This window comes from Mercenaria mercenaria, chromosome 11 (genome assembly GCF_021730395.1).
Source record: "Mercenaria mercenaria strain notata chromosome 11, MADL_Memer_1, whole genome shotgun sequence".
Taxonomy (NCBI): Eukaryota; Metazoa; Mollusca; class Bivalvia; order Venerida; family Veneridae; genus Mercenaria; species Mercenaria mercenaria.
Window position 1 is genome coordinate 66955392 of NC_069371.1, and position 21029 is coordinate 66976420.

A 21029-nucleotide genomic window follows, 5' to 3' on the forward strand; every position below is an offset into this window, starting at 1 on the left:
CCCCCCTAGTTGCTCTACACTACAAATAATTTACGTCCCCTCTAACACCAAATCCTGTATCCGACCCTGCTTTATTCCACGTTTTCCTGATTAATCACCTTTTAAACATTACTTCCGGTTTATCAAACGTGTAGAGCTACCTGCTTGTAAAATGAGAACGTCTTTATCATGTTTCAGATGTATTTAAAGAATGAACTTTTACAAATTAACATCGTATTCGTTTGCATACAAATACCATATTTAATATTAATCCTACTTGTTGATAAATACTATTGGAACTCAAAAAGGTACGTGTCTGTGTCATAAAATCACCTGATGAATAATAATTGTATTCCACAAAATAATCATATATATGTATGTGCGTTGCACGTGTGTGCGACAGTGCGTGTGCGCACAAAATGTGTGTGTTTGTGAGTTTGTTTGTTTTAATAGAGATGTTTTGCTAGATGATTTCATTAGTATTTGTATACTGTTCGAATTAAATAATTTATATTTCAGGTCGAAGAGAAATATACGTCTCCTTGCGGTAAACCAGAATACAGCACGGCATTTTGCTTCATATACGTGTTATTCAAAAAACAACAACAGTTTAAAGCCAAAGGAACCCAATCTAACAAATGTCAGTCGTTGGACATTCTAAATCATGATCTGTTGGAAATACTCCCCTTTGCTGATGAAATACCTTCTGTCATTTAATGGATATTTAAGTAGAACAGAACGGAACAGAACAGAACAGAACGGACCAAAACAGAACTCTCAGTCAGCATTTACATCTCTGTAAACGGCATCGATATTGCCATTTAATTTATCATATACGATTTATAACTGGTATTCTGCGGATTCTGAACTTAATGCTCCGTAATTGATACATTGACATTTTCTTGACAAAATATTGATAAATCAGTTGATAGACCGATATCGAAGTTGGATTTTGCTGTTATCCGAATTCAGAAAGCAGCTTAATACAATAAGTACAATGATTATCAAGATTTATAAAAAATGTTTCACCTAGAGTTATTTTGACATAAGAAATTCTACACGTCTGACAAACCGGAAGTAAAGGCATGGCGTCATTTAACCGGAAATATAACACAAAACCTGGACTCGGAAATTCAATGTATTTTAAATAAAAAAAGACACTGCATGCGTTACAGTTGTTTGTTTGAAAACAAAAAGGTTTTTATTCTGCGGACAGCGGCAACATGAAGATACCTGACTTCTTCACTGCGTATTACTCACTACCCCTTTTTCTTTTCGTTTTTCTTGTAGCAAATGCTTTGATCGATGTTTTGTTGAAAATAGGTCTTCCTAGAAACTGTATCAAATTGGATCTGAAGTCGCCATATGACCTATCATGTGTATGTGCAAGGTTAAATCCAAAAAAAATGGATCTGAAGTAGCAGAATTCTATATGAAACAAAGAGCAATTTCATTTATTGGTATTTTCCTTGCAAAGAATCTGACTATTTATAAACATAACAATTTGATTTCATCCCATTTTGTTATATTTCAATTTCAGCGGTTGCATATTTTTGATAAAATCAGATTACAGTTTTTTATAAGTTTGGTGTATAAAAGGCCACTTTCAGTGTTTTGAGATTTTTAATTATTTGACTTTTGGAGGTTATTGTAGTAAACAAGTTTTAACAACAGTATAATGTTACAATACAACCCCCTCCAATATTCACGGCTTTTATCCCAAGGACGACCGACATATTTTATAGAGCCGGGACGATTTCAAAATATTGAAAATGCTCTTTTCTTTCCTGATGACCGTATCTAGGTACTTCCAGCAGCTGACTTCTTTAGGAACTTACGGACTTTATCGTTTGCAAGTTGTTTGATAATTAATAAATCATATTTTGGTGTATTTTAATTTAAATATATCACGACGGGCTAATCCAAGACTATTGATTCTGTTGATTGTTGTGTTGTTTTTTTTTGTTTGTTTTTTTTTGCAGAAATATACTGCGAGTCAATGTGCTGGTCAAAGAAATATATAAAGGTAAAGAACGATCGTAATGTTAATTGTTTAAGAGCAGTTAGCGGTTTCGCAAAATTGAAACCGGTTTCACCTAGTAATCGAATCGCATCCGATTAACCGAATAATCGTCCCAGTCCTAATATTTTAAAACAATCTCGCCAGGTATACATACGTCTTTGACAACACACGAAATGACGTCAGACGACCTTCAGCTTTTTGCGGAAGCAGTGAAAATCAAAGTACATAGGTTAAACTCGGGAAAGAAAGTCGCATTTGTCTCGCGCAGGTGCTACTACGCCGTTTAAATGTATCAGCGTGGACTTCTTTTTTATTTGCTAATATGGGGTCAATGTTCATTTTCTTCTAACGATTTGAAAATACCTGGGCTTTAGTAAGACATGCCAGCTTTTCATCTACGAAAAAATGTTTGCACTCGGAAATAACATAAACTTTATCAAATCATTCCAAAGATCTTTTCTGATATTGTCTAAAAGTGTTAGCATATACCTCTGATGTCAGATAGTTTATAATTTGAGCGCTGCATACCTACATATTTCAGAAATATCCTAAAATAAATGAGCCGCACCATGAGAAAACCAACATAGTGGCTTTTCGACCAGCATGGAGCATTCGCGCAGTCTGGTCAGGATCCATGCTGTTCACTAATTGTTTCTCTCATTGCTTTAAAAGCGAACAACGTGGATCCTGACCAGACTGCGCGGATGTGCAGGCTGGTCCGGATCTATGCTGCTCGCAAAGCCACTATGTTGATTTTCTCATGGCACGGCTCATATATCACGTGGCGGAGCTAATCTTTTTAAATAAAGAAATAAACATTTCACGCTATATCTAGTATTTTAAAATCAGTAAGAATTAATATACATGCACTTGGAACTTATATTAAGGGAAATTTCCTGTTGATTCTATGGAAGCGTTAAATGGCTTTCAGACGCTTATACGTTTTATAAGGCCGCCTGGGATATACCAAAGTAATGATATTTTCATACGCGCAAGACGATAGATCGTTTTATGTTCTTAAAATGATATAGACTAGCCACTAGACTGATGATAGATATATTTCTACATTCCCCTTTTTTTCGAATTTAATTCCATAGAGACAAAAGCCAGTCTGTTTGAGAGATTTTACAGAGGGTATTAAACATAGGATATATTCACTACATTGTCATAAAATGTAAAAAGATATCATAGTCTATGAGCTTGTCTAAAATGATACTGAATATTACATTCAGCGGGACGGAATTTATAAATTGTTTGTATGATAAATAAAAGCCAAGGTTGCAGACGACCTCTTTGCACTTGACTAGAATCCACTTTTCCATACTCAAAAGTCAAGTCACAACATATACATAATACACATTGAAGGAACCACATATACACTGCGAGGCTAGTACTACCTACGGTAGCACAGATGTGGCATAGATGTTTTTATTAACTGTTTATGTTTTTATTTGTTTCGTGCTCACATACCATCTAATACCTGCGCGTATTGATATAAAGATTGCATCAGCGCACGTATTAAGTAATGTGTTCGCAGGCAATAGCTGGTAAGTGCTTACACAATAGTAAGCCAAAACACCGGTACTTTCCAACATGGCGAGCGATACATTTTTACATGTGCGAGGATATATGAGCCGCGTCATGAGAAAACCAACTTAGTGGCTTTGCGAACAGCATGGATCCAGACCAGCCTGCGCATACTCGCAGTCTGGTCAGGATCCATGTTGTTCGCTTACGGTTTCTCTTATTGAAACCGAACAGCATAGACCCTGGCACAGACTGTATAGATGCGCAAGCCGGTCTGGGTCCATACTGGCAGCAAGGTCACTATGCTGATATTCGCATGGCGCGGCTCATATATATTTTATATTGATATGTGCGCAGCTATTTCAATAAAAGTATGTGCGCGTTTAAGATCTAATACGTCCGCCCGAATTTATTATGTGCTCACGTATATGTATGAAATTTTTTTTCTCCTCGGGTAACATTCTGCCCTCGGGTTGACAATATCAATGTCAAACACGCTGCCATGTGATATTAATATTATGTGACGTCTGTGCCACCGTAACAAAACTATATTCCCCTATATTTAAGATTAGTACTGTTATTTTAGGAAACGAAAAACGGCATAACACCTCTAAATTTTATCACCTCCATTTTCGGATTGATGAATATTCATTTCAAAAAAGTATTCACTAACAGAGCAGACAGCCTAATCCGCACCCGCTTCTTATATGGGAGGTCGTGGGTTCAATCTCCGACCGCTTATTTATGAAACTTCATACTAAGAAAGTATTTTAAACGGTCTAGTAAAACATGGCATTTATTCTACAATTAATGAAAAAGCACTTATCGAATGGTACGTTAAGTACATACAGATTGTAGGCTTTCTGCGGCATTAGTACAAAACACATTTTATAACATGTAACGGACATACAGTAAATGAAAGAAAATAGCCTAGATAAATTGTTCGGAATATTTAAACTCGATACTAAAATACAAAATATGGTACGAAAGTCTAGTGTTTTTAATCAACAAAGTAGTATGATCGTTCGTAACTGACAGAATAATGCCTTTAGGATTTTGACCTCAAATACCACTGAGCTGCCGAGCGTACCGATCGCGTCAAAGCAGATAATAATTCTTACATAAACAAACTATTAACTTTTAGTAGTTGCGTTGCTCATAGGTGTCTTTCATGCCTTTTTAACATTTGAGAACCAAACATTTTTTTCTTTGAAAATGCCGCTTAAACACTATCAACTTGAAAATAACGCCGAAATGCAATTTATTCATGGGTTAAACATATGAAACTGATACTTTCAATTTCACTTTACATCAAACTCGTAGCTATTAAAATTTCTTATACCCCCACCCACCCAGTATGTATCTTTTTATGTACGGTTGCTTAAGAAAAGATAAGTGCGTTATCCTGTTTACTTCAAGTAAGCTGCAATTCAACATTCTCTTAAAACGTTTATTTTAGTAACTGCATTCTGACTTGATTTTATTTTTTTTTAATCCTAGTATTAACAGTTATGATCTCTTAAGTTTTTAACAGTTAAAGTTTTAAGTTACAGTATTAATTTTTCAAATTCTTATCAAAACGGGGTGGGGCATTTCTCAGGTCTTATCATTATACCGTCCTTTCTGTTGATTTAATTTCTATAATGGTTCTTGACTGGTCAAATTACGGAGGAGAATTTTTCCATAGGTGCGGTATGCTTAGGTTGTTGGAGGATGGTCATTATGTTTTGAATTCGAGTTTATTTTGTTAATAATGTCATTAATATTGAAAATTATTGATTTCTTCGCGTCGTATTTTTTAACAATTATATGAAAAATACTAGTGCATTTGATGGTGATATATTAGGCATTTCAAATAAGAAAGGAAGTACTTGATAATGATTTAAGTCTTTGACACTAGCATTATGACAGAGGCAGATCGGGATAGATTTTGATATGTTTTTTCTTTGTGAACCTCAATTTAAAAGGAGATTTTTCATCTAATCTCCTGCATTTTATTTTTATTTTTGGATTAAAAAAGTCCCGCGGTGCATATTTGTCAGGTCAAATATATCGTATCGTGCTTCAGTAAGTTTTATGACCCGCTAATTATGTGACATCGTTGAAATCGCAATGCTACGGTCATAATCAGCAAGGCGGCCTGTGTTTAATCGTGGCGGTGGCATTGTAATTATACAATGTATAATATTTTCGCCGAGTACACGGCTACTAAACGCTAGCGCCACCACCAAATTGTGGTGATAAGGAAAAGAGCTATCGATATTTCCGTGGTGCAGCTATCGGCCGCTTCTACTTGTAAACACGTGAGTAAAATTTATATTTTATCTCATATTTTCATTGATAGAACTTTTTTCGAAAATCGGAGAATGTAGTTCCGTGTAACAACACTTTTACTACAGGTTGGCTGTAATTTCATTGAAATATTATGCAAATTGTGGCGCCAGGAGCTTTTCTCCCAAATTTGACAGTGGCATATTTTCATATCGGCCAGTATTCGAACACCATTCCGATGAATAGACACACTGTAAGAACATACCTGCGCATGCAAATGGTGTAGAAATGATAAATAATCATATACGCACACACCAGTAGAAACCCAGAAGTTTATTAGTATTAAAATAAAATACTGATGTTTTGTTCTGTCAAAATGTCACAATATTTATTTTTTATTTATTTTCTAACCTCCCACGGGTTTGTGCTCCCATTTAAAACAATGGGAGGATTCACCCGTGGGGCTTACGAATTTTTTTTTATTTCGCACAGTAATACATCTTTAAGTTAAATTTGAGTTGATATTGATAAAATTATAATTAATTAGCAAAAAGTGAAACATTAAATGCAGTTTCAAAAATTCATCCAGTCTCCAGTGGGGGGTTTCCTCCCATAACGCAAATGGGAGTTTTTTTCAAAAGTCGTTTTTCGACGCGAAATCATGTCAGAACAGTTTTTTATTGTATAAATTATTAATTTGAGTTAAAATATTTTGATTTAAAAATTAAAAAAAAAAACCCAAGGTTTTTTTCTCCCGTAATTGGTAAAGTGGAAGAAATCCACCCGTGGGACCTCCCATGGGTTAGCAAAAACCCCATGGGAGGTAAAAATACTCCCATGGGAGGACCAACTTTGAAAACCTCCCATGAATTCATTCTTTAAGATATAAAGAAGGAAACGACCAATTATTACTCTATGGGACTTGAACTATCGTTCAATGTCAAAAAATCAGAGAAAAGTCAAAGGCAAAAGGTAGCTGATTTGCGAAAATTCCGGATTTGCAAACTAAATCCGGAGACTGTTTTATCTGGAAATTCAAAATTGTCAGCCATCTTGATTTAGCCTCGTTTTAGTTCCTCTAAATGAGTAAAATTATGTGCATGTAGTAATTTGAAAGGTATTTGAAAAAGTCTAAGTATGACGCTAGAAGATTTGCAAGTGCATGTTGTCATACAGTTTACAGCTGTATGCAACATCGCGGTACTAATAAAATCTCTCTGACCTATCCCTACAAATATTCTTTAAGGAAATATTTATTCCTTTAGTTTTATATACGTTTCTTGCTTTATAACAATTAGAAAGGGTCTCCTTTTCTTAGTATCTTTTGCCTAGCTCTGTTGCGAAATAGTCATGCAATTAAGAAAATTTGTTCCACCAGTTCAACATTTTGCAGTCCGACAATATGACTAATTTGATGCGTGATTTCCTTTGAGAATTGGTACAGGTATTGCAATAAAAAAAACTTACAGCATGACTGTGAAAAGTTTAATATATAAGATTGAAAGTGATCATCTCTTAACATCTATAAATTCTTTTCAAACTATAATTTGTTTGACTGATTTATAAATTTTTTCAAACGATCTTGTTATATATTTATTCGAAATATTGGCCATTTCTGTACCTTTTATTTATATATAATTGATACGTAGTCGTTTATTTTCTTCCATTCAAGTACATACTTGTAATGTTTTATATTGCAAGTACCTATTGATGGAACACGAAGAAAGAGATACTGAAATTAGGCATGTATTGGTCAGTCGATTTACTATGCCCATCACAAATAAAATATATATGACATGCGTTTCGACATTTTGGCTAATTTTACATAGTCTTATATTGCCGTATATTGTACATATGTAACTTACCGACAGCCGTATCTTTCAGAAATTTATCTCGTATCAGCTTCTTTTAAGCTTCATGAAATGCGAGAGAACATGATATCATCATGAGAATGAAGAAAACATTTGGTCCACCAGTTCTACATTTTGCATTTCGACAATATGACTAATTTCATGCGTTACAAGCATTATAATAGAAATCTTAAAGTATAACTGTGTAAAGTTTAATCAAGAAGATTTAAAGTGATCCTCTCTTAACTGCTATAAACTCTTTTCAAAATAAAAGTTAGTTCGAATGATATATACTTCTTTGAACAAACATGTTGTATTTTTTTTTTCGTGCTATTGGCCATTTCTGTATATTTTATTTATAAATATTGGATCCATAGTCGTTCATTTTCTTCCGTTCAAGTATAGACTTGTAATATTTTATATTGCAGGTATTAATTAATGGAACATGAAAGAAGAGACACTGAATTTGGCCATATATTATTCAGTCGATGTCCATCACAAATAAGATATATATAACATGCGCATGTTTCCTTTTCTTTATAACACACTTTTATAAAAAATTGTGATTGTTTGAAAACAGGATGTAAAGTTTAAGAAATGTGATACGTCGTTTTAGATAATTTATCCCTGTTCATACAAATCATTCCAAAAGTAACCTTTCTTTGATATTTCTTAAAATAATGTAACTTTGAGACGCTCTACATAGCTCAATTGTTTTGTCACCAGATTATTAAAAATTTCGAAAAGGGCGATAGAATTTTAAACGTTGCTGAACATGATCAATTTTTTTTTACGAATTCACTAGTCTTGAAGATGACGTCAGAATTTATCTTCCGGTATTGTTCTTTAAGAGATGTATTATCTTAAGTCTACTAAAATGTGCAAGGTTCGGCCATATTTTAGGATTTATAAGCCGGGCTAATACTGTTGTAACATACGTTATTGTTTTGTCCAAGCCTGTTTGCAAAAAAATGAGATCTATAAAAACAAGGGAGATATATATCTTAATATTCTTGCTTGGTGAATTAATCACTGTAAGTATATGTTACATTGCTGTTCATTAAAGAAACCATCTGCAGACAATAAACGCTGAATTCCATAAGTACTTTTCATGGCTTTCCAAGGTCTTCAAAGTAAATGGTTGGGCAAACACATAAAAACGAAAGCACAACAAGGGAATTCTTAAGAATACATGTATATTCAGGACAGAAGGCTTGTATGCTCTAAACAATAACGAACGATCACTTTTCTTTCAATCCCAAGTCACTAGTGGCAATTTTTAATTTAGAAATGTAAGAACAAGACTTCTCAGAACAACAATGTGCTCGACTATTCGATTTGTTGTTTGCGTGTTAGCGTTTTGGGTTGGAGAGGTAACAGAATGTGAATTAAGACATCAGTTATTATGGTACAAAAGTATTATGTACAGACGGATGCGTACCTGTGTGCGCGCATGCGTTCGCGAGTGCTTGCTTCTGTTTGAAGGTTTTTGAAAAATATCACTTTGAATATGGAATGAAAGGGTCGGGTGGTAGTACGGGGATGCTAAGAAGCTAAGTAGAGCATAATAAAAAGAGTTAACAGAAGGTGTATTTAGTGATGATTAAATTGGTGTTGAATTGGGGTGAAAAGTGGCGGGAATTCCTAGGTAATGTTGGGAAAACAAGCCGGTGAGGGGTGTTGCACATTGTTGTATTACAAGTCATGAGCAGACTCAGTGAAACCGAGTCTTCTATTATTGTTTTAGTGGCGTATGCTACTAAAGAATCTCATATAGATTTTGTCATCTACCACAACAGTAGATTTTAGTGCCGTGTGGCGGCTGCGAGAAGTTTACTTGAACTCAGTGTTATTATATTTTCTGGCCCTTTGGGATCATTGTATCATTTTATTATTTTTTCTATATGTATTTCCACTTAAGTTTTTGCTAGTGGGCAAGAGTGTTGTACATTTCATTTCTTGTAAATGAATAGACTCAATCAAATCATTTTACCTAATTGCACTCTACGCTTCCAAATGGTCCTCTTATATATTTTCTTATTCTATAAGGAGAGGTAATATTTAGGATGTTAAACAACAAGGAATGTAAAGCGGAAAATAAGAAAACAATATTTATTGTAATAATATGTTTAATTTGGTGATGATGAGGAAATGGCTTCAAGGTGTTCAAGGAACTGCGAAATGTATACTAAGCAATATATATATATTAAGAAAGTGATAAGAGGATGAACACAAATGTCAATTCAATTCGTTGACTAGAGGAGTTATTCCCAGTTACTTTGCCATTTGGGTCCTTAGTTATCGCTCACTTACACCTCTTATATCCCACTGTACTTTAAGAACGCTTCATCGGGGAATGCGACAGTTTTTACAGTTTTAACAGAAGTTTCTCAAATAGATACACATATTTATTCCAATAACTTTAAAAGTAGTTTTATGTGTAAACAATCGCAAAATAAAACAACGCGGTTGTCAAAAATATCAATTTATTCGTATAAAACAAACACAATTTGCCGCCATTTTGTGTATGCTATTTTTGTTCGCGTGACGTCACAATGGCGTCTCTCTATCCGGTTCGCGCGTTTTGTATTTATACTTGAAATGGAATAGAAATAAAAAAAGAGAGAAAAAAAAATAAGGTTTAGAAAGAAACCTCCAGTATTGTCACTAACGAAACTTAAGAGTTTCAGTTAGAGGAGTACGTCTCCAAAGCGCAGCAAGTCCCGGTTGCGCAGCAAGTCCAATTCGGAAGAGTAAGTCTTCCAAGTGCAGCAAGTCCAGGTTCCGCAGCAAGTCCAGTAAGAGGTGTAAGTCCAATTCGGAAGAGTAAGTCTTCCAAGTGCAGCAAGTCCAGGTTGCGCAGCAAGTCCAGTAAGAGGAGCAAGTCCAATTCGGAAGAGTAAGTCTTCCAAGTGCAGCAAGTCCAGGTTGCGCAGCAAGTCCAGTAAAAGGAGCAAGTCCAATTTGGAAAGAGTAAGTCTTCCAAGTGCAGCAAGTCCAGGTTGCGCAGCAAGTCCAGTAAAAGGAGCAAGTCCAATTTGGAAGAGTAAGTCTTCCAAGTGCAGCAAGTCCAGGTTGCGCAGCAAGTCCAGTAAAAGGAGCAAGTCCAATTCGGAAGAGTAAGTCTTCCAAGTGCAGCAAGTCCAGGTTGCGCAGCAAGTCCAGTAAGAGGAGCAAGTCCAATTCGGAAGAGTAAGTCTTCCAAGTGCAGCAAGTCCAGGTTGCGCAGCAAGTCCAGTAACAGGAGCAAGTCCAATTCGGAGGAGTAAGTCTTCCAAGTGCAGCAAGTCCAGGTTGCGCAGCAAGTTCAGTGAGAGGAGCAATTTAAATTAGAGGAGCAAGTCTAAGAAGCGAAGCAAGTCTAAGAAGCGAAGCAAGTCTAGGGGTACAGCAAGTCAAGTATATCTAGGAAACCTTCATCGTGTATACTGCTTGGAAGATACCTCAGATATTGTCACCATTATAGTTAACCCAAAACATGACAGCGGTGTACATGGTTATCTGAAAATATCACGGTATACAGTATAGGAATGGCTTAAGTGTTTACATTTAACTTGTGATTATCAAACCTGGATAGATACCATTGTTTATTTATATCATATGAATTATAGGCGCAAACAGTTATGTTTAATTTGGACGTAACAATTAATTTAATCTAATAGGATTTCCGTTTAAGTCAATAATTCGTAATAATTGAAATTATTATGTATAAGGTCAAGGGACAAAGACATTGTATGTATATATATTTTTTATTTTATCAGTAATATAGCTAATTTTACATTTTCCTTTGTAATATGGACAGTACATTTTGATTACACAATTTTGATATAAATACTTCTTATATTTGTAACACTATATTATTTAAAAATTGTTGGCAAATAGTTATAAGTGTTTCACTTTTGATCTAACCATGTTCTAATAATCCAGAATAAAAAGCTATCATGGAATAAAAAATAGAAGTGTAACTTCCAAAAACCGAACGACCTCCGGACCAGCCTAAAAGTTCGGTTTTGAGAAGTTTCCGGAATTCAGAAGTTTGAAAGTTTGTAGGCAAAGTGGACGTAGTGCACAAGAGTTATGTTTTCTTACACGTAGGAGGAAGGAGATTTTTATCCTTTTTAATTTTACAATTTCATATTAATTAATTAATTAATTAAATAATTAATTAATTATTTACAAACATTTAGGATAATAAATACATAAATAACAAGTATGAAAAGAAACAACATAACTTTAATAATAGCATTTACGCAAAAAATTCCCATTACATTTTACCATCTATTGAGTCCCGAGTTCGTCAACATTAAATTTTAATTAATGTTGATAATGTATAGTTTAATCGATGTAACTAATCATTTAAAACATCTGTCTTTCTTTTGTTCAAACTTTAAGAAAGTTTTTAACACATAAGATATTTAATTCATCACGTTTTCATAAATTGAATACAAATGAAAATAATCGCTAATTACTTCCTTACTTTTGCATCAAATGATCATTGTGATTATATAGCGTGTCAAAATAAACGCGCACCGCTAATAAATAAACAAAAGAACATGTTGACAGCGTTTCTGGATTATCAGGTGACACTTTTAATCCAGCAGATAGTTTGCTGTTCGGTTTTCAGAAGTCAATTTTAGTGTTAAAATATAAACGGTGCTTCGAAAGTCGTACGGTTTTCAGAATTCGGAAGTTCCGGTTTTCAGAGGTTAAAAATATATAGAAATAAAACAGGAAAAAACGGGACCTTGACTTTCGTGCGGTTTTAAAAGGTTTCCGGTTTTCTGAAGGTCCGGTTTTCGGAAGTTACACTGTAATGTATAATGTACAAGTATCATTACCTTTTGTAGTTACTGCTTGATGAGAGAACTATAATTAAGGGGCTCAGATTTTGGATGCTAATGAAAGACATGGAAAAAAACAGATGGCTTTGCGTGAAAATGTGTTTTACTGACGCATTGATCTCTTAATCAATGAAGGAGTGCCACTTGTTTCAAAGCTCGTTATATCCACCAGGATATCTTTGCAAAACCAGGATTTTGGCAAACTTCACTACCATTTCTAAGCGACTTAGAAACTTCTGTTTTAGCTTGGATGGTAATTTAGGGGCCAAGGAGCAATAAATGATATAGTTTTGCATTATTTTTAATTTTCTTATGTACAAAAAAGATGATTAAAAAAATGTGTCCAATTGGATTTTTCCAATTTCCAATCGGATATATGGCGTCCGATCGGAATTTTTGAAAATCCAATCGGATATTTTTCCAATATTTTAGCGGGCTGGACTTTTTTCCTGGCGGAAAACAATAAATTTCTATGCCCCCGAAGGGAGGCATATTAGTTTCGAACTGTCCGTCCGTTCGTTCGTTAGTTAGTAAGTTAGTTCGTCACAACGTTAACATTTTGCACGAAGGCACTTTACTCGCGAACCATTGCACCCAGGACCTTCAATCTTCACATGCTTATAGTACTTATTAAGTATACTATCCCTACTGACTTTGGGGTCACCAGGTCAAAGGTCAAGGTCACAGGGGCCAACGTTAACTTTTTGCATGAAGGCACTTTACTCGCGAACCACTGCACCCAGGACCTTCAAACTTCACATGCTGATAGTACTTATTAAGTACACCATCCCTACTGACTTTGGGTTCACCAGATCAAAGGTTAAGGTCACAGGGACCAACGTTTATTTTTTGCATGAAGGCACTTTACTCGCGAACCACTTCACCCAGGACCTTCAAACTTCACTTGCTGATAGTACTTATTACGTATACCATTCCTACTGACTTTGGGGTCACCAGATCAAAGGTGAAGGTCGCAGGGACCAACGTTAACTTTTTTGCATGAAGGCACTTTACTCACGAACCACTGCACCCAGGACCTTCAAACTTCACATGCTTATAGTACTTATTGAGTACACTACTCCTACTGACTTTGGGTCACCAGATCAAAGGTGAAGGCACTTTACTCACGAACCACTTCACCCAGGACCTTCAAACTTTACATGCTGATAGTATTTTATGAGTACACCAATCTTACTGACATTTGGATCACCAGGTCAAAGGTCAAGGTCACGGGGGCCAACGTTAACTTTTTGCATGAAGGGACTTTACATGCGAACCACTGCACCCAGGACATTCAAACTTCACGTGCTGATAGTACTTTTTGAGTACACTACCCATACTGACTTTGGGGTCAACAGGTCAAAGGTCAAGGTGCTGCTGGGGCATTTGTCACCATTAGTGACAGCTCTTGTTTATAACAAATTTAAAGGCATATTTGTGTTACTTTTGTGTTTTACTGTCTTTTTGTCCGTGTTTGAGATCCATACTATGGTAAATAAAAAAAAAAACATTTTAAAAGCTGGAAAAAAATCCGACTGGACATTTTCAGAAAAAAAAATCAGATTTATTATAAACACTTCTAAACAGGATCAATGAACACCCTTAAACATAAATAGTGAATAACGATGTTTTTAGTCAGTTTAAAATAGTTTTTTTTTAAATAATCTAAACCCAACTGGATTTTTTCCTAATTTTAGGAGTTGGAATTTTTTTCCAGCTTTTAAAGTTGGAAATTTTTCCAGCTTTAAAAGTTGGAATTTTTTCCAGCTTTAAAAGTTGGAATTTTTTCCAGCTTTAAGAATTGAAAAAAAAATATCCAGCTTAAAAGATGAGACTTTTTTTAATTTTGAATGACTGTGGTCATTTTAAAGCTAAAATACTTCTTTTCTAAGCATTTTTGAATATAAATTTACTGACGGATGAGCCATAAAATACGGTCTGTTATTTGATACTTATCTATAAATTATTATGAGTTCCAATGAAATCTGAAGCGTCAATATTTTTCTAATATAATGTTGACGTCCAAATAAATATCATATAGGCCTGCGACGTCATTTGTGACACCAGTTTCATGTATGCCATTGCGTTAAAAAGTTTATATAAACAGGAATTTGTACCGCTCTTATAAAAATAAAATATATATACTTTTGTGAATGTATCAAAATATTTGTATTGCATATAAAAATGTGCACTCCATTTCTCGGAATAATATTCCACCCATTACGTCGCCGAATATCCGAAACATATTTCCAGCATATTTTCTCAATTCTTATAGAAATCTGTAAAGGCCCCTCCGCTGTAGTACAAAACCTATTGTCATACAGTAATTGTGAAAGTAGTTCATAATGACGTAACACTAACTAGCCTGTCAAGTTCTGTTGAAAGTGTCCAGCCATGTGCTATTTCATGTCTGCCCGTTACACAAAATGACATGTCGATTGCAGGGCTCCATTAAGTTTAATTGAAACACCTAAACTATCTCGTTATTTTAGGTATTTGCTTATGTCAAGTGAAATACCTCATTGAACATACGTTTCATCAATATTAAATATTTTTCTTGTAGGTCTGTAATGATGAAGAAAATTACACATTTGCATTGACTAAGATGACGGTATAACCATTTGTAATTATATTAGCCTTTCGTCCGTATGTTTCCGGTGGTTTCCGTATACTCGGAATCGGTTATGCCCGTTGTTTGTGCCGGGCCGGGATGTGTTTTATTAATAAACCCCTTTTTGCTAGTCATAACCTCGGATTCTCCATACCTCCCCGCTCCTATATGAATAATATTATCACAATTTGGAGTTACGGTTGGGGAAACCGGCTCACAGCATAAGATTAACATGTCTTTCTGTGAAATTAAAACAGAAGAAAACACATTTCGTTAATTCAAACCGGTTTTTTGATTACGGAAAATATCGTTACTGTAAAATATTCTTACCATCCCTGCAATATATGCATTAAATCACACATTGTGCTGCATGTCTATCTTAAATTTAATGGCCACCTAACCCAAGTATCTCTGTTAAAGTGAAAACAATGTTTGATCAAATGACTCTAGAAAACGTCAAAGATGAAACATGTTTTGACCGGTTAATTATATAGTGTTCTATGTAGAGAGTAATTACAATTGGAAACGCGCGTTTGTCTTACAATGAATGACTGTGTAAAAATACTGTCACTTTGTTGACATGTTTCGATTTAAATGTATAAATAAACTTCTTAGTTGTAAATTAAACTATTTCCTATCAATCTTTTTAAAACTGATGTGTTATATTCGAGATACAAGTATGTGCCCTTGATAAAAAAAACAAAAAAATAAAAACAAAAAAAAAACTCAGAAGTTACAAAAGAAATCCAAACGATATTGTGTGTACACAGCCATATTATGGTGATCTAAATTCTGTTTAAGTTTCATAGTTCTAGGTCAAATATATCAAAAGTTATGATGCAGAAATTGCCATATTTATAGTACCCAACATAGGTAAAACTAGAAACTTCTAAGGATCATAACTCTGGTGTCACTTAAGCAATCTGACTGAAGCTTGACGGGCCGCATAACCTCATAGTGGTGAATATGTATATGAAGTTTGTTGTTTTTAAATATTTCTAACCACTTCCTAGATATGGCTCCGGACGGACGGACAACGCCTAAACTATATCCCTTCCGACATTCGTCGTGGTATAAAAATGTATTTGAAAGAAGCTATGTAAGAATTTATAATAGAAATAAACCCTTAAACCATTTTACAATCGGTATTTTCAACTCATGCATGCACTCAATTCATGTGATAATTGTTGATATTATTGTAAGCGAGAGGCCCCAGCAAAAATCTTTGTTCAAGTTGTGTAAACAGTTTAAGTTGTAAATTAATGTTGTTATCTGAAGTGACCCGTTTACTTAGTTAAAAACAATTATAAACAAAACACCTTATAGTTTGTTTAATGTAGTTGACCTGTAATGATAATCATCAAAATAATGTTTTTCAGCTTTTTCAGCATTTGTTCATTTTATATGGAAAGTAATGATCGTGATAGTTCTATCCAGAAAATTTTGAATTGCTTAAAATACATTGCAGAAAGTCAATTCTACAACAATGTTTACTCATCCTTAGATTCAGAGAATTTCGATAGTGATTTTAAAAGCTTTGTTGAAGAGAAATCGGTTATAAACGAACACGCATCGATGATGTATAATCTAATTATACAGACCGGAAAATTCCCGCAAAGGTGTAAAATTGGTATGATTATCACCGTCTTTAAAAATATTGGAAAATCAAGAACGCAAACCATCAATTACTGTGCTATTACCCTCCTGCCATGTATTTATAAACTATTTGAAAAAATATTGCATGAAAAGCTAAACAACTGGATTGATGATGATAAAACTCAGTAGCAATGCATATGGATGCATACTAGATACTTAACAGGCATTTGCTACAGTATGGCTGGATGGCGTTTTCTATCAATTGTCAAAACTTGGTATAAAAGGGAACATTTGGTCATTAGTAGTAGAGGCACACACAAATATGTCAAGCGTGTTGCTGCAAACGGTCTGCAATACGAATTCTTCTCGGTGAAACAAGGAATTAGACAAGGAGGGACCATTTCTACTTGGTTATATAAACTATTTATTGACAAATTTTAAATGAATTTGAAAAAGCAGTCTAGGAATTTGTATCCTAAATCTATCTGTAGGTTCTGTGTTTAAAAGATATTACTAGGATTTTCTATTTTAACACGAACAGACATGTGTGTCAGTATATTAGGCTGGAAAGGCACTATATATAGAATATAGAAAGTTAGGTTTTTTTAAGAAGATTATGCAATATGCCAAATTCATTTCTCTCAAAACATGTTTTCAACGCTAGACTGTCAGAATATGTTTGTAGTATAGACGAAAAACCAACGTTGTTTTGTTCCTGATATTGTAAGTATTCTTAGAAAGTATAATATGTCGATGTATCTTATCAAATATATAGAAAGAGGTACTTTTTCGCCTACAGAAGCATTGAAAATATTATGTAGGAAAAATATATAAAATTTTGAAACTGAAAATTGGACTCAAAGAATGGTGATGACGTAACAAGATTTAGATTTTTTTGCAGATTATGAAATTTGCAAAATATGGATTTGTAAATATGAAAATACATATGAGCCGTGCCATGAGAAAACCAACATAGGGGGTTTGCGGCCAGTATGGGTCAGTATGTTTGCTAACAGGTTCTCCAATTCCAATATACTTTAAAAGCCAACAGCATGGATCCTGACCAGACTGCGCGGATGCGCAGGCTTGTCTGGATCCATGCTGGTCGCAAACCCACTATGTTGGTTTTCTCATGGCGCGGCTCATATATTAGATCCACGTGTCTTAATTTTGGCCCTTGTGTTGTGATGTCATAAAGCATGTTGTTGTTAACTGTAAGAGAATGATTACTTAGTACAGAGGGAAATTGTACAGAACCTTGCATGATGTCTTTGGAGCACTGGTAATTTTGTCAGGTGATAGTGAAACCAAGTTTCAAAAAGTAAGAGGGAGACGCTTGTTATCTCTACAGAATAGGAATAATAATAAACATTTTCTAAAATAGAGATAGCATATATTTACCATTGTATTATATATGTTGAAGTATACAACTTTAACAAAGGTCTTTATTACAAATCAGTATTGTTATTGCGCGAACATGAACGTGTATGTATAAAGTTTGAATGTCTGTTTTGTTTTGTTCAAAACAACACAATTACATATAGCATTGTCATTGACATAATTTTGTATTACATTTAGATGAAGGGATTAATCTTTAATCATAACCAAAGCTCATACAGTCCAAATTGTTGTAAATGTGTTCAATATTTATATTTCAATTATTTACTAAGATTCAAAAGTTCATTATTTTGTATATATGTTACCTTTCTGTGATCATATTATATATTTTTCATAGTTATGTAAATCACTCAAATGTGGAAATAAACAGTAAAAAAAAATCATCCAGTCTCCAGTGGGGAGGGGAGAAGGGAGGGGTTCATCCCATAAGGAAACATGGGAGTTCTTTTTCAAAAGTCGTTTTTCAACGCGAAATAATGTCTGAACAGTTTTTTATTGCATAAATTATTAATTTGAGTTAAAATATTTTGATCTGAAAATTTTCAAAAAAAAAACAAAAAACAACACGTTGTCTTTATTTCTCCCGTAATTGGCAAAGTTGGAGAAAACCTCCTACGGGACCTCCCATGGGTGAGCAGAAACCCCTTGGGAGGAAAAAATACTCCCATGGGAGGACCACGAATGAATTCATTATTCAAGATATAAAGAAGGAAACGGCCAATTATTGCTCTATGGGACTTGAACTATCGTTAAATGTCAAAATATCAGAGAAAAGTCAAAGACAAAAGGTATCTGAGTTTGCGAAAATTCCGGATTTGCGAACTAAATCCGGAGACTGTTATATATAGGGTATATACATTAATATGTTGTAATTTCATTTGATAATTCTTTTTAAATTTCTCATTGTTGGATATATACATGTACATATTACATTTTAATATATGAATTTCGTGTAAACCAATGTATCATCATTGAGAACAACAAATAACTTTGGCTAAAAGATCAAAACATAATAAGGTTTCATAATGTCGTAAAATTTCTTATGCATTATTTTACCTTTTTCATGCACTGCTAAACTTTCTATCAGGGCCTCACTACAACTTATAAAAAAACTGTTAGTATAAGCCATGAGAAAGGTGTGCATGTTGTATATTGAATACAAAAAGATTCAAACTAATGTAGGTCATATTTTGTCTGCTTGATCAGATGTTGGTAAAAGGACCGATTTGACTTTTCTTTCATTTTTGACCAATCTTTTATGTTGGCTTTAATGTATTGGTCAATTCAGAGTTGTTCCCCTTAGATTTTCTTGGATAGGTCCCATCTCTACAATTATAGTATAAGAGACGTTGGTCAAATTGACTTGTTTGTAATAGTAAAAGAAGGAAGAATTGTCGCATTTTATTATTTCATTCAACTCGTTTAATAAATTCAGTATAAAGCTTAAGACGCTCATGTAATATCCTCTACATGATGTGTAGATGCAAGAGTGTTGGTGGTTTTGTTATTAGATCTGATTTAGAATAAAACGTCGTCTTTTAATCAGTTAATCATTTAAAATTCAAAAATGAATAACTTTTTTTCTATATAGATTCTATAACAGTAATGCATATTTTCTGTTCTACAGTCGTGGTATGCCTAAAACGATGCGATAATTTTAGGGTAAAATCACGGTGGTGTTAAATTCGGAGTTACGATAGGACAAGTGTACAGATTAAATACTGGACGAAGAAGAGAGTTCTATATGATTTTTAGCTGTGTCGTGTCCAAATATATCTCCGTACTGCAGTGTGAAAAGATGAATTACCCTTTACATAGTCTAATTTTTGCTAACCATTTGTGTAACACAACATAAAAGGTCCAAAAACAATCAGTTTTAACGTTATCATAGACAAAAATAAGATCGAGTGCGGGTGGTCGTTCGTTCGTTCTTTGGCCGCATCATATCAAAGACGTGAAAAATGACAACAGTATCATCCTTGTTTGACGATCATCAATGAGAAGATAGTGCTAGGACTGGTTAGTTTAGTGTCAGTATAATGTGACTTGGTGGGGTATCATGTAGTGTGTCTACGGCTTGATATTCCAGTGGGGCAGTACTATAATATAAGTTTGCCATTGCACTCACTGTTACGAGTAGACACCGGCGTTCAGATGACTGAAAATTTGTAAAACACACCCGCATATACCATCATACGCACGCTGAGTTGATCTTTTTCAGCTACTGTGTCGAGAGCTGTACAAGAGCCTTCGCTTATTACTACAAGAAAAAAGGTACTATTTTAATTCTTTCACGTGTCTTCATCGTGACTAAAACATAATCACAAATTTTGAGGCTCAATTGCTTTTGGTATACAATATTACGTGCAGTTGTCTCGCATACAAGAGGCCTTCCGTTTTTATTTTGTCTTTTTAAATATATAAAGCCGGCGACTGGATTGAACAGACAGCTGTTTTTAACTGTTGTCGTAGTTTAACCATTGGATGTTTTAATTTCATCTTGAGAAGGAGGAATCTGTTCTCAGAGAATTATGCAATTTGGTGAGAGTATCATGATTATGTTTCTTCGATTGAACCCCCGTATTTAATCATGTGTGATTTTTTTTTAAAATGAGTAAGAATCAAACTTGGATGACTTTATTTTAGATTAAGAAAATCCATATATCGGACGTATGGTAGAAAATTGTTTTGTGTTAATTGTTCAGATAAAGGAAATGACTTATTATCTTCGTTTGAAGATAGTATGAATACAGAACTGATGAAATTCATATTGTTTCAGTTCAATAAATTATTATATGTCAATATATTATCGTTATTTAGCGACAATGTTAATATTTTAATTTTGCACTTAGGAATCATAAATAAATACAAATAAGTTGGCATTGTCAATTCAATTCGGTGTGAAGTAGTTTACAGATATTTGTTTACAATAC

The 21029-nt window shown here is 34.2% G+C and overlaps 1 protein-coding gene across 2 annotated transcripts in view; it reads left to right on the forward strand.

Moving 5' to 3' along the window:
- The first annotated feature begins 10966 nt into the window (after positions 1-10966).
- LOC128546626 (uncharacterized) overlaps positions 10967-21029 on the forward strand; it is a 41904-nt gene continuing 31841 nt past the window's right edge. For both annotated transcript variants that reach the window (XM_053517625.1, XM_053517626.1), the window contains exons 1-2: positions 10967-11382; positions 20318-20370. In XM_053517625.1, the coding sequence (XP_053373600.1) occupies positions 11355-11382; positions 20318-20370 (81 nt within the window). In that variant the 5' untranslated portion in view covers positions 10967-11354. The remainder of the gene's footprint in view (positions 11383-20317; positions 20371-21029) is intronic.